At 36.3% G+C, this 15132-nt stretch overlaps 1 protein-coding gene across 2 annotated transcripts in view; it reads right to left on the reverse strand.

Moving 5' to 3' along the window:
- The window catches only part of LOC118799669 (fer-1-like protein 4), a 60507-nt gene extending 46837 nt beyond the window's left edge, over positions 1–13670 (reverse strand). The window contains exons 1-13 of one of the 2 annotated variants that reach the window (XM_036559648.1): positions 13377–13670; positions 12825–12880; positions 9194–9282; positions 8362–8461; positions 7048–7142; positions 6867–6908; positions 6442–6606; positions 5089–5149; positions 4355–4486; positions 2684–2746; positions 2496–2580; positions 2022–2184; positions 708–891 (exon numbers count right to left, since the gene is read on the reverse strand). In XM_036559648.1, the coding sequence (XP_036415541.1) occupies positions 708–891; positions 2022–2184; positions 2496–2580; positions 2684–2746; positions 4355–4486; positions 5089–5149; positions 6442–6606; positions 6867–6908; positions 7048–7142; positions 8362–8461; positions 9194–9282; positions 12825–12880; positions 13377–13455 (1314 nt within the window). In that variant the 5' untranslated portion in view covers positions 13456–13670. The remainder of the gene's footprint in view (positions 1–707; positions 892–2021; positions 2185–2495; positions 2581–2683; positions 2747–4354; positions 4487–5088; positions 5150–6441; positions 6607–6866; positions 6909–7047; positions 7143–8361; positions 8462–9193; positions 9283–12824; positions 12881–13376) is intronic. The other variant, XM_036559649.1, reaches the window with a different exon arrangement.
- Positions 13671–15132: the final 1462 nt, after the last annotated feature.

Raw genomic sequence — 15132 nt, forward strand, 5'->3', positions numbered from 1 at the left:
TCAATGTTCATCACCGACAGTGGCTGCATCTTCTAACTCCTCAGCATTTGTAGCACCCTTGTTCTCATACCACTATGTTACGATTTGTTACAGGGGAACTGTAGCTATCCACTTTGCTATTGCTTTTGTTAACCCATGGATTTTGGTTTATCCATAGTCCTCCTGTGAGCACTGTGCAGTATTACTGATATTGCCAGTGTCAGCAATGTGTTTTACTTGTAAATGATACTTTAGACTCAATGTACTTCAGTGATAAACAAATTCATGGCATTGAATTAGCTTGAAATAACTTCTATCAAGGGAGCTATCAGTGGAAGCTGCCATTAAAAAAGCTATATTTGAACAAGAGGGCTAAAATCACCAAGTCATAGCAACAGCGCACAGCATCTGCTGAGCTTCAGGCTGGAACTATGGATAACGCAAAATGCCAAAATGTGCTATCAATGTAAAAAAAAGGTGCACGTTCAGGCACTCCTATTAGCCCTGTAGCTCCTGTGGAAAACTACAGAAGCAAATCTCAAAAACCAAACATGTCTTTTCCTTGATTGAACACATTTGTGGTAAGGGTAAAGTTGAGTGAATGTGATTTTTTGCCTAGCTATCATTTTATGATTTATATTTACATTTTGACTACCAGCAACAGCTACAAATCCATGTTCACATAACTATTTCTGTATGTGCTAAAATGGGAACCTAAATGACCGCACCTGCTGGCCAGCGAACGTAACCTGCACGTAAGGGTCGATGAAAACCTTCTTCTCGCCCATCATTTTGGAGAAGCTGCCCAGAAATCCAGCGTTCATGCTGGGCAGGTCCTCTGCCCGGTAGATCTTTATCAGGAACTTGGCCCACGGCCGCTCCGCTGGCATCCGCTTGGGGAGCAGCAGATTCCTGTTTAGAGAGGGAAAACACATTTACAGCCTAAATCCATCTAGACCTCAAGTACAGGTATGAATAGCACTGAAAGCGCACATAGCACAGTGACTTTGAATGTTAATGTGTGTAACAACTGCTTCACATCTTTAACTGTACATATTTAAATTTGCATATACCAATAAAGTTCAAAATGTAACTGTATATATAATTCCATACAGATCATATGTATAATAAAACTTATGCTATTCATGCACATATGTTGTAGAGATGTAATGATTAACAGAACCCATTATTTAGTTCAATTTAATACAGTGGTCTTGTGTTTTTTGATACAGCAAAAAAGTTAAATGGCTTGACTTATGTTTATATGTATGCATACAAAAATAAGAAGTGGCTGAAAATCTGCCTCATGTTAAACAATATTTTTTCCATTTTCAGTTTATTAGAGTATCCAACATTCTAAAGGAACAATATTTTATAATAATATGCTAGCCATGAGCTAACACATTAGACCCGAGCTAATATATGCTTATGAGGAATGTGCTATTTCTCCATGCGCTCAATTTTGAATATATTGTTTGATATGTGCGTAAGTAAATTGAGAGGCTAGTTTTTAACGATACTAAACAATGCTGTGTAATGTTACACTCCTATGATTAATGGGCCTCATTCACCAATATCTTCCTAAGTTTGTTCTTAAATTTGTTCTTGAGAAAGGTACTAAAGATAAGTCTATGTCAGATTCATGACATGTTCTTAACCCACAGATCTGTTCACGTCTTTGTTCTACAGAGTGTGTGTAGATTGTAGATTCTGTTCTTACCTAAGAACAAATCCCAATAAGATTTCTTAGCAGTTAAGCTAAAGTTGCTTTATAGCACCCCAATCTAATGCGGGAGTCAAGAACTAACACTAATGCACTAGCAATGAGCTATTTGTCATTTATGTTGACATAAATACCAGTTATATAACATCTGTGCTGATGAACTAAAATGGAAAATAATGTAAAAGTTATTTTAAGCATAGGAGCAAAACACCAATAAACATTATTTTCCCCCATAATAATGTTATTTCTACGGTAATTAGGTTGTTAAAAAGATCTGTCCTTGAGGATAAAGCAATCATGAGTCCAGCGGCCTCCTCACTTTTCAATGTCATCGTTCTGGCTGGAGACTGGAGGCAGGCTGGCGATGGCCATTGAGTCGCCCTTCATCATAACACTCAGCGTGCATTTCACATAGCCCTTTATGCCGGAGCGAGTGTCCTTAGGGTCTGTGAGCGGAGCCCATCTCTGATAGAAGCGGTGATCTACAGAGAAAAGAAGAGTATGAACTTGCTCAATGTCTCTAATAATTACTGTTAAAGAGCTGTCTCTATGGAGCCCTGTAATTAGCCTAAAGCACAAGCAGTGATGACTTAATTACCATCATTAAGGCAGCGGCATGCCATTATCATCTTTGTACAAATGTGATACATTTTAGTGGAAATGGGATGAGACCGACACACAGATATGTGCCCCTTCATTCATTTAAGGCCTTTTTTAAGGTCACTGCGGTTAATAAACATTAACAAAGCGAAACATGCTATTTGTTTTGAATCTGTTCACACAGTCATGGTACCTGTCTGCTGGTAAACTGTGCTGATGTCTATCTTGAAGGTGCCAATGCGGGTCATCAAAAATGCCAGAGTTTTCTTGTGAACCACCTGAAAGTTCAGAAGTCCCAAATAAGCTTGCTGACATCAGTTTTTATGAGACAGCTGAAAGCCAGTGCAGCTCTCTACAGTTTCATTTGCAAGAAAAACTTACAGAGATCTCAATAACTTTATCAAAGAGTACATCTTGTGTCTCTTGAAACTCAAACATGAAGTTCTGAAAGACAAAAGAAAACATCAGAACATATTAATCAGTGGTAGACACAAAAGCCTGATCTGAAAAAATGCATCCATCTTCGAATATGGCCGTCATCCATTGTGATATAATCATTATGTTATCGATTATATATTATAATAGAGGAACCCTTCAGAGAAAGGCCTAATGATTTCTGTGAAAATATGTCTGTAGTTTTAGTTCATTTTTATTTGTTTATCACACTTGTATTTGTACTCTTCAAGTATTGCAGTAATATTCTAGTTTTGGTTGGAAACAGTTGAAAAAGTTAAAATCTTCAAACACCCACTGGAAAATGACACAATCAGGATTTTTTCCTCCATGGTATCTTGGAAAATACAACCAAGCTAGCTCTCCCATTGTTCAGAACTTCAGGAACTAAAGGCCTAATGTGTCAGATCTACCACTAACATACTTAGGAACAAACCAATCATGTTTTGATTTACAATGCTTGGGATCAACAAATGACTTTCTAAAAGTCAGTCACTGACTGTCAGTATAAGTGATACCCTGACCAGTCGCTAAAGAGTCACTGTAAAATGGCTACATACAAGATAAAATTTAAAATGTCAAATTAAACATGCAATATCTTTGCTACCTTCAAATGTTGGTGTTTAATCTAGAACCCTAAAAATGTTCATATGAATTGCTGTTAGCTTAGCATTAACATACTACTAGAATCCCATAGGGGCACTGGCAGAAATTTGCATTATCAAGGTATTTTTTCCTTGTTTTTGACCTAGTTTTGAGATGAATGGCCTGAACTGAAGATCTAGCTCTAATAGCTAAGGTTTGCCATTGTACTATAGATACATTACCATTTAAAATATTAAAACCACATTTTCCAGTAATGTAAAACCAGCTTGTTAGAGATACATGTATAAAATGATTCTATTAGAGATTGCTAAGCCACATTTTCAGAGATTTCAACAAATTTGGAGGAAAATTTTAAAAATAAAAGAGTTTTATAAGTGTTTAGAATGATGCACAGAGCTGTGGATGATTCCTTAATAATGGAGAAAGCATTATAACACTGAGAATGAAGTTAAATTACTGACCAGAATGTATTTAAAAATGTTGATGATAAAATACTGAGGCATAACTTGTTACTATAAATAAATAATTCCAATGTATTATTTAGCATTTAATAAGTTCCTGCAGTTCTCAAAAAACTTGAAATAATAAATAAAAATATCTGAAAACACCTTCTGGTATCTCATTTATTGCTGTTACTTTACACTTTTTAATGAAGTAACAGTAAATATTAATGAGATAAATGATTCCAAACTTTTAAATGGTATTTAAATTAGTATTTCAGTTTTGTGTATACTTAAGATTTAAGATTTGAGAAAATAACGTTGTAAGCAGGAAAAAATATGCATACAGGAGGAGCTTATCTAGAAATGTGAACTTATTATGGGAAAAAAGTCTGAAAATCCTTATATTTAATTATACACATGGGCATTCTAATCACAGTGTAGAGAAATCTCTTTTTTTCTACTCCAAGTATGGTTACAGTTCATTACAACTCCTCCATTTGGACCAACTATCCCCATTGTACACTTCTTACAACATGACCACTTCTCCTACCTCATTGTAGAATGGACAGTTGGTGGATTTCTGAGTGGCCGTGTGCTTCTTCTCATCTCCCACAGTGATGTACACAGCTGGGTTAATGTTCACACCCACCAACTTCTGGGCCTCAATCACGTTAACATTCACCTAAAGCATTCATCATACAGTTACCAATAGCATCTGTAACAAGTTTCATTACAGTAAATTGGTGAGTAGTGTTTCACCTTTGTCCTTCACATTTAGCTCCTTGTTCAGGTTTTAGGTTTAAAATCATTCTGTTCAGTTAGTTCAGCTCCTGTTTTGCTTTGCTGTTGTTCACTTTGACGTTGGAGCTCTAGCACTTTATTTTGGACCAAAAGGATCCCAAAAGAGAAGAGCAGAGCCTTCAAACTTCTGATAGATGCTGAATGTACTAAGAACTTCCACTGCAGTTTAATAGGGAACTCAGTCAGGAGGTTTTTTGAATTAATGCTTTCTATATATCAGTTTTTGATTTTTGCTTCACTGTGAAATACATGTACAACCAATTGATGCACCTGAATCACATAAACTCAAAGGACCATTTTTACTTCTACTTTTACTTCTATTTGTGTCTTTATTTAATTGCTTTAATAACTTGTACTTAATTAAAGGATAAGGCTACTTGACCCAACTTCGCATATCCTAAGTTCTGCAGTACATTCATGTAAGCTGTATACACACTGAGGAGCACAGGCTTTATGGATGTTTTTGGTGCTTTACCGACTTACCTGAAAAGTCTTCACTTTGGGGGCAGCTGCAAGCTCATGCTTTGATAAAGCTCTACAACGACTAAATAAGAAACCAACACAGGAAATATTGTAGATTAATATTTAGGTTCAGAGCTGATGTAAGCTAAAAAGTTGTACCATGAACAATGTATGAAATACAGGGTGTCCTGGGGGGTCTGGGACCCTCTAATTAACCTCTTGAACCCCCTGAACCCCAAAATTCTGGGCGGTCCCTAAAAATAAACTTATTATGATGTTATGCTGTCTGTTACAGAAAAATACATGCTCAAAAATATATGAAATTCATGGACAGGTCATTGTTTAGCTGTTTCACCCACAATCTCCACGGACCCACACATGATACATGATATGCAAGACGATATTATTGGAATGCTATTTACAAAAAGTAAAATAGGTCCACTGTCTGTAATTAATTTGTTTCCAAGCAAGATTAGCTAGTAATGCAATGCTAACTGCAAAGCTGATTTAGCTATCAGTCAGTTTGAAACTAGCACAGTGTAATGTGATCTACAGAATGATTCATTCCAGTCAAGATAGCAGATAATAGCAGATAGCTCAATAAACTTAATGCTGTTAGTTCTGATTAGCTCATTAGCATTCTCAATGTTTATTCTTCTGGGTTTGATTTCCCTGCAGGGTAACCAGGGCCCTCTCTTTGTGGAGTCTGCTTGTTCTCCCCATATCTGCGTGGGATTCCTTCCACAATCCACAGACATAAAGTCAGGCAAATAACAAAAGCTAAATTGACCCTAAGTGTTTGTGTGAATGTATATGTCTGTGTGTCTGCTCTGTTACTGAGTGGCAACCTGTCCAGGGTGTGCCCTCTGCCCAGTGAGTGCTGGGATAGGTTCCAGCACCCCCCACGATGACAAGTGGCTTATAAAGTGCTTGTGTGTGTGCTTTTGACTTATGTCAACATTGTTCTTTATTTTGACTTCTTTCATCATGACCATATAATATTTACAGCAATATCTGCGATTAGACGAATAGATATTCAACAAATAAATATTATTTAGAATTTTGATCCACTTATAAAGTCTCTACAGTTATAGAATATCTATTTTGTTTCATGCTTTATGCTTCAAGATCAGAAATGGCCAGATATTTTAACCCACAACCCTGAACTACACAGACCTTTTACATAGATACAGGGCAAATGTTGTAATTTTTCAAATTCTTTAATTTCTTGTCCTGGGGATAATCAAACACTGAGAAAGATTAAAAAACACTGTGAAACCGAGCCATAAAAAGTTCTTCTATGTGTCCATATTAATTACCATGTAAGCTCTTGAAGATATTTCTCAAATACAGTTGACAGTTATGAAAACTCACCTCAAGATGGGGGTGAATGTCATGCCTGCAGTTTCCAAGTCTGCAAAGTCATAATCATCATCATAATCGTCATCATAATCTTCATCTCCATCTTCATTGTCTGTCTTCATCAGACTGCGTCCGAGCGTCCTGGCGTCTCGGTCCAACTGCTGTGGCCGCAGATTTCTGACAATCAAAGACCAGATCATGGAGATTTAGGGTACATTCTACTGACAAAGTTAAAAAATGGTTCAATATGTATATAAAAATGGGTGATTATTCTGCAGAACCAGGCCTGATGTTCCGCATGAGCAATAGAGAGGCAATAGCATAACTGCTAAAAAGCCAAAAGAACTAGACATATTTGAAAAACAATTCTAATTTGATTTTAAATACTGCAAGCCCATATGTGTTATGAGAATAAATGCTGGAAGGGATGTACATACCCAGGTTCAAGAAAGCCTGCATTCTTAATGACAAAACCTGATCTGTAAAGATTAAAGAAACAACAGATTTATATAAATTACAGTGGAAATAAGACACATGCATTGCTTTTAAAGGCGTAGGTGATGAATAATTGGATGAATGCATGAATGAATGGATAAATATTTTTGGTCTGTTACTCACTCATCATTGTCCTCCAACCTAGTGAAATCTTCACTGCTCCAGTCTCCTGCTGCACCTTGCACAGGATTATACCTCACATCCAGCTCCACATATATCTAAACCCAGCAATGAATCACCACACACAGAGTTAGGAAAAACTGCAGCCATTCACAGCCAAAAGTTACCAGTATACTAGTATATTAGGTGCCATTAAGTTGATTCTGACTCCCGACAACCATGTGAATAGTGTTTCTCCTGATTGTCTCTATCCATCTGTTCTCTTCCTCTTTTACCTTCAGCCTTTATAAGCATAAAAGTCCTGAAAATATGTCCAAAATAAGATCAGCGTCAGTTTGGTTATCTGGGCTTCGGGTGAGAGGTGAGGCTTAATATGATCGAGGACCCAATTGTTTGTTTTCTTTGCTGTCCATGGTGTTTGCCAACACCAGAGCTAAAAGGCATCAGTGTTTTTCCTGTCTTGCTTGTTTACTGTTCAGCTTTTACGTCCATAAAAAGCACAGAAAAGACCACAGTTGGACAATTCTGATCTGGTCTGCTGAGATAAATCGTTGCATTTGAAGATCTTTTTAAACTCCTTCATGCCTGTTCATGCTAATCTGTGTTATATGTTTTTCCCACCATGCCTGCTTCTCTTATTACATGTACAGACAGCATACACAAGTAAAGTGATAGTATGCAGCTTTAGCTAACTTATATGCCAGTGTGGTAGCAGTCTCCTTATATGCTAGTGCGCAATTACCATTTACTTACTGTTTATTTGCTAAATTTAACATACATAAACAAATAAAACATAAATATGGCCTGTGCAAAAGTTATGGCACATTTTAAATGTTTTTTGTTTGTTTGTTTTCCAAATTGTTAAATTCAGCAAATACACAGCAATTGTGCACAAACAATTCCAGAAGAATGCCATATTTAAGTCTGTTCCCTGTGCAGGATCTGTTAACTTATTTTCACTTAGAAAATTAACGAACATGTCATTTGACCAGGGGTCTTTGAACTATTGTATATGTCTGTAAGTAAGTAATTCACATATAACTATAAAATGATCTCATAACCCTTAAGAAGTTATAAGTTCTATAGAGCTATATAATACACTATATGTCCAAAAGTATCAATTTGTAATGACACATTAACAAAATGTTAATGGCAGCTAAAGTTACAGCAATAAACCTAATAAATAATTTTTTTTATAAATAAATAAAGATTTTTAATGGTTTCTGGCCTTCAGATGTGACACAGTGGATTTTAGCTGTGATGATTAATGAAAGCTCAGTGTTGGTTAATGGGAGGTTAATAGCTTCAGTAACTCACATCAGTCAGGCTGTAGTTGCTGTCTGTGAGCGGCTCTCTCAGAACCAGCCTCCCCGCTGTCACCACATGCTGCAGGCTGACCACCAGTTTCCCTAACAGCCTGTTAGAGCACACAGACACACTCACACATTTGTACCCACAGTAAATGGACTACAAATAACATAACCATGCACTTGATTTAAATCCTAAAATCAAAACCATGAAATTAGCTGTAAGGAATGAATTATAAGAGGCTACATTTGTAATTGTGGTGAATTGCAGTTGGTGGCATGATTCACCATGATTCAGTATGTTTGATTGATTTTATTGAATATTTTTATAATAGACTCCAACACAGCAAAATTGAAGCAGTTGAGCATCTTCAAATCAATGCATCATTATATAATGCAGTTTTACACCTCTAGTACATACCATATACAGACATATGCTAAAGTTTGAACACTCCCAGTCAAATAGCATGTTTTGTTGATCTTCTAAGTGAAACACAAACTTAAATATGGTATTTTCAGAAAACTTTATTGCATGATTCTATCATATATTTACTGAATTTAATATCTTGGGAAAAAATAAAACATGACATAAAATGTGCCATAACCTTTGCACAGGCTATGTTTTATGTTTTTTCCCTAATATGTTAAATTCAGCAAACAGTATTTATGTATTAAAATGTACAGAATTCTAAAATCAGCTAAATGTAAATGACCAGGGATGCCTAAACTTTTGCATACGACTGTATATCAGTTAAATCACAACAAATGCAGTTTTGATTCAGTTGAGTCCTGAGCTCTTTCACAGAAACCTCTGTGACTGACCTTATGACCCAAAGACTGACCTGTTACTGAACATCTTGCTACAGTTGTATACACTGATGGACAGAGCCTCGTCCTTCAAGATCTTCCCGTAGTGTGGCCATCTGAAGTGCTAGAGATACACACATACACTTACAGATGACTAATTTCAGTAAAAGGTGTAGAGACTTGCAAACAAATTAGCTAACTGAATCATTCAGTTCATATCACATAGCTGAAAGTAGGAGGAGCTATGATTAGCTATGTTCCACATTTTTAACAGACACAGATAAGAGTTTGCATATAATGGGAGCTTGTTGCTGCTATAACAATAACCATAGCAATTATTTGGTACATTATGAAATAAAAGTTTTTCCCTATAAGTGTTATAAGATGAACTAGGATGCTGTTGGCTTTCTGTATGTGAAATGTTGTGACTCTGTGTTGAGCTGCTAGCAAGCAGTAAGGGGTAAAAGGTGAGGTGTGAGAACTGCAGTGAAAACAGTTCATACCTCTCCACAAAGAGATAAATGGAGAGTCCATTTGCAGCTTTCTTGATATTAAAGAATCATGTCACTTGTCAAAATGTCATGGCAACTGCCACAATAAAAATAGCATTTAAACACAATAAAAACACTTGTTGACTTGCTTCCTCTCCTAAAACAAAGGAAAAATCCAGTTTGCTTCCAATTTTGTAAATCATACACAATTCCAGTGAAATAGATCACATCAGAGTTATTGAGGAAAAAATGCATAGTTCACCCGAAGGAACTCCAAAACAAATGAAAATTCTCACTTTAACCTCTTAAATGGCCTGGGATCTCAAGGGGTTAACAAATACAAGTCTAGAAATTCCTTCACTGTGTCCTAACTACATAAATATTTAGACTATGAGGTATTTCTTTTAGCACACCTCTTTGTTTCTACACTCTTTGCCTATTTTATCAGCTCTACTTACCCTTGTTAGTGTGTGTTGTGCTGGTACAAGTGGATCAGACACAGCAGTGCTGTTGGAGTTTTTCAAGTGTCCATCTATTAGACACACCTGGACACTGTTGGCTGGATATTTTTGGTTGGTGGACTGTTCTCAGTGCAACAGTGGCACTGTGGTGTTTAAAAACTCTAGCAGCACTGATGTGTACCATCATGTACACACGTGTGTACCATGTGTACACACACTAACACAGCACCATGACATTAGCGTCACTGCAGTGCTAAGAAAAATCCACCACCCACATAATACCTGCTGTGGTGGTCCTGTGGGGGTCCTGACCATTGAGGGACAGGGTTCAAGAGGGCTAGCAAGGTATGCAGAGAAACAGATGGACTACAGTCTGCAGTTGTAGAACTACAAAATGCACTTATATGGTAAGTAGAGCTGATAAAATAAAAAGAGTGTAGATATGTGGAGGTGTACTTAATGAAGTGGCTGTTTAGTATATATTGGGTAGTAATCTTAAAAATGTATTATTTCAGCTGGGCCAGTATTTAAAATATTAAAATACTGCCTCATTTTGTACTAATGGGAAGGGAACAGCAATTAGAATTACTGTTTATAGTTAAGACACAGCAATCGATTCACTTTGCCAAAACCTGATCACTCTTCAAACATACGGGCCTTTCCTTCAGTAACTTCTTAGTATTTGTTAACACGAGTTAAAGATTAACTGCAGGCAGACACAGCAGTGAAAATGTTGTAACTGTAAGTGTGTTTCTGTAAATGTGAGTTAAAATGGCTGAGGAATGACTAAGCTTGGAGGGAGCGGTTTGTGAACAGAAACCACATCTCCTCCCTGCCAAAAGCTAAACACTGACACCATTAAAACGCAGTACAAAGGAAAGCAGTCGGGCTGCCAAGTTACACTGTTGCTCAGGCCTGCACTGATTTCAGATGGTTTTCTAATAATGTTTCTATTCTTTAAACTGTTACAACTGATAAGTCCTTTCTGTCATTTGAGTGATTCGTTCTCGTTCATTTTCAGTATCATAGTTCAAATCATAGTGATGATCTGTATACAGTTAATACAGTTGTAGACAGTTATACAGCTGCAATCAGATTTTCAGCTTCCTAGCAGTAACATTAGCTATGTGCCTTCCTTCTGCAGTAGCTACCAAAAAAAGGTTCCTCCCTCCTTCTACATACATCATCAGAAGGGAATTTTCCTCATGTTTGAACAGGAAAATTTTAAAAGTGCTCTATGGAGTGGGTTCTATGGATAACCATGGCACTCTTCATAGAGTTAAGCCTTTATTGCAACATGACTATGGATGAAAAATCTCTTAGTACAGATTTGTCTAACAACTGTATATACTCAGTGTGTTTAAGTTTTTAAATATACAAGACACGCACAATTACTATATTAATAATTTGAATGAAACATGGAAGACAGTGCTTTAAAATCGGGCATGCTAGTGCAATACCAGACCTCTCGGTAGTGCAATACCAGAACTCACCACTCGGATGTGCATCACATCTATGATGGCTCCTCGCAGCAGAAGTGGAAGAGGGGGCAGCGAGGATCGTTACTAACGGAACGCACACGCCCTTGGCAGGTTAGCCTTAGCGAGCTAAATGGCTAGCCATGCAAACTGTGCAAAGCAAAACGTTTTTAAGAAGTTTGAGCGTAATGTTAATAAAGAGTGTGAGTAATTGGTTTGTCTGGAACTGTGGTGATATGTGGTGAAATGCCTTTTTGCTCTTGTTAGCCATGTAGCCCCTTAGTATGCTAACAAGCCAGCTAGCAGAGGAAAGTGAAGTTGCATCAGCAATCATGCCTAACAGGAGTTATACTTTGTAGCCATAAAGCCAAGAAAATCTAATGTTACGGTTTAGAAATGTTAAGCTTATTAAAGTAGTTTATAGTGATGAAGAGTTTTGTCTTCCGTTATTTTCGGGTTTGAAAGGGGAACTGCATCAGGTGGCAAGACTTCTGGGCAAGTTCTGCTGCTGAAGTCAACACTGGTGTTCATTCAATCCCTCGCCCCTCTAAAGGTTCATCTCACACCCTTTATTTGAGCTAATAAAGTAAAGGAAAAACCCTTAAGGTGCTGCCGGGGAAATGGCGAGGCCAAGTGCACAAGGGTTTGTTAAAACAGGTATTGAAGCAGGGGATAGGTACGGCACTTCCACTATGTTGAGTGTGTGTGACAAAGTGTAAGAGGAGCTGTAACTAAAACAGTGGACCAATAGGCACTTAAGGTCAACATCCTTCCTCTTAGACTCACCCATCTATAAAAATGTGCAAAGACTGCAGAAGCAAAGGGCTGAATAGAAAAAAGGAAAGGCAAGATTGGCAAAATAGTGGGGAAAATGAGTAGTAAGTGGACTACATATATATATATATATATATATATATATATATATATATATATATATATATATATATATATATATATATATATATATATATATATGAAGTCATTATGTGGGCGTCATCTGTTGTTGTTGCTGTGTTATTTTCATGAAGTCAAGCTTTTATATGTATATATATATATAAAAGTTTGACTTCATGAAAATAACACAGCAACAACAACAGATGACGCCCACATAATGACTTCATATAAACGTATCAGAAGTTATTGTAGTCACCCAGAGGTTTTTTTAAAACACATCAAAACTGCATTAATCTTAAGTGCCTCAACCTTGAACTTGACTAGCAGTGAGGTTCCTCTTACCTCATTGAAGATGGCGATGTTTTCACACTGAAGAATCTTGGTTTTGTGTGTAAAATCTGGATAATAAACATGGTTTTCAAATATGACATAGTTCACATCATGTAAAAGGCAAAGGGTTCAAGAAAGTAAAAAAAAAAATTAAAGGAATTATCAACATGAAAGAATGAAAGAAATGCTTATAAAATAAGAAGTTTTTCATCTTTTTGGAAAGTACATTAATTTAAACAAAAACAGCCCCTTTAATGATTATTTAAGTAGGATTAAAATCAGATATGTAGACATCAGACAAACATTTGGTTCATATATAACTGGACTATACTATTGTTTTTGATTTATGTCTGAAACTGTTAGGATCCATGGTGCTGAAAGTCGTTTTATATTATAGCCATTTATTTCAATTTTTTAAAAACAATACAAAAAAATCCTAGTTCCTAGTTACAAACAGCATTCCGTTGTACCAAAACTGATGTGTAAAAACATACTCTTCACAACAACTGACATTTACTTTGTATGCCTAAATCAAAATCATGGTTCATAAATTTGCATTCTTACCCCTAAAAGAAAGTTCCACTTTCCTGTCATATTTCCCAGGCAGGTTAGATATCCTCTTCAAATGGACTGTAATGGACATGTTTCAGTGATTGGAGTCTGTTTTCTTCACTCTTGAAAAACCTCCTTGAATGTCCTGCTAGTTAACATTTTGCTTCCAGAAATCCACAGTGTACTTTGGAACAGCAGTGAGAATGTTTGGAAACAGCTATTTCCACTCAGGCTGATGGTCTGATGGGTTGAAGACTTTAAACGTTGCAGTTGTCCAGTCTATCAGGCGTAGGTGCACAGGTGTGTCTCCTGAATGAGGCACCTTCAGGCAGCAGTGCAGTTTTAGTTTCCACTGTTTGCACAGGCTAATGTGACAGGTAGGAAGTGCTAAGAAAATCAATATAAGAGTCAACCTGAACTTTTCAGGATAAACTATAGAATGTTTTAGACATTAAAAAGGAGCTGAACAAGAGGTATATGTACAACCATAGGCAAAGGTTTGAATTACACGTTTTGTTGATTTCCTAAGTGAAAATAAGTTAACGCATCCTCTACAGAAAGCTATACATTTTTCTGCTAATTTTACTGCAAAATATCTGTTTATTTGATGGGTTTAATATATTGGGAAAAAAATAAAACACAGGATAAAGTGTGCCATAACTTTTGCACAGGCCACATTTTATATATATATTTTTTCCCCAACGTGTTAAATTCAAATAAGCAGTAATTGTGTTCTCTGTAGAAGATGTTTATTTTTTTCCACTTCCACAAAACATAATTTGACCAGGGGCACCCAAACTTTTGCATATATATATATATATATATATATATATATATATATATGATATAAGTTGTAGATGCTTTTGAACTTTGGTGCTGGCGAAGACTTTTAAGAGTAACCTGGACGGCAAAAAAAATGAACAAACGGATCCTCGACCAAATTAAGCCTCAACTCGAAGTACATATTGGACATATTGTGAGAAGAACACATTCTTTGGAAAAGACCATTATACTTCGAAAAGTTTAAGGTAGAAGGGGTAGAACATGACCAGCGACAAGATGGATGGATACAATTTGAGGAATCATGAACCAGCCTTTCAGAAGCCTGAAGACTCAAACAGAAGACAGGATATTCTGGAGAAACAATATCTATATGGTCACCAGAAGTCAGAAATGACAAACATACTTAATAATAATAGTTAAAGCTGCAAGTAAATAACTAAATTAAAGTGTTATTGTATAAATTGCACCCAACATCATTATATAAGATCAACAAATACCTTAAATATCCCTGTTGGTACAATTGATCAGAAAATATGCAAGAGAGTTCATAGAAGCACAACTAATCGTCCCAGACAGGTGCAAGAAAGATTTCTCTCAAACACTGAAAATTTATGGAAGATTTTTTCTTTTTAATATTTTGAAATTGTGAGTCCATCAGAGGGACCCTCATAACCTTGGGGAATAGCGGACGGTGTGCAGAGAAGAAAGGGACAAAATGAGCCAAAATGCTAAAAACAAAACAAAACAAAAAAAAACTAATTACTTCTTAACAGATTTCTCAAAGCTGTAGCCGCCAACAACAGCTTTGCAACAAAGTACTGTTATTAATTTGTTGTGTGAATGCTTTATTTCCTCTATCAAATTAATTTTTCTAAAACATATTGTTTATACTTTTAAAAACATACTTTTTTGTTAATATTTGTAAGTACAAAGTCAAAGGAGAAACGTATAAATGTGAAGTGTATATATGCACTGGACGTATATA

This window comes from Colossoma macropomum, unplaced genomic scaffold, assembly GCF_904425465.1.
Source record: "Colossoma macropomum unplaced genomic scaffold, Colossoma_macropomum, whole genome shotgun sequence".
Lineage (NCBI taxonomy): Eukaryota > Metazoa > Chordata > Actinopteri > Characiformes > Serrasalmidae > Colossoma > Colossoma macropomum.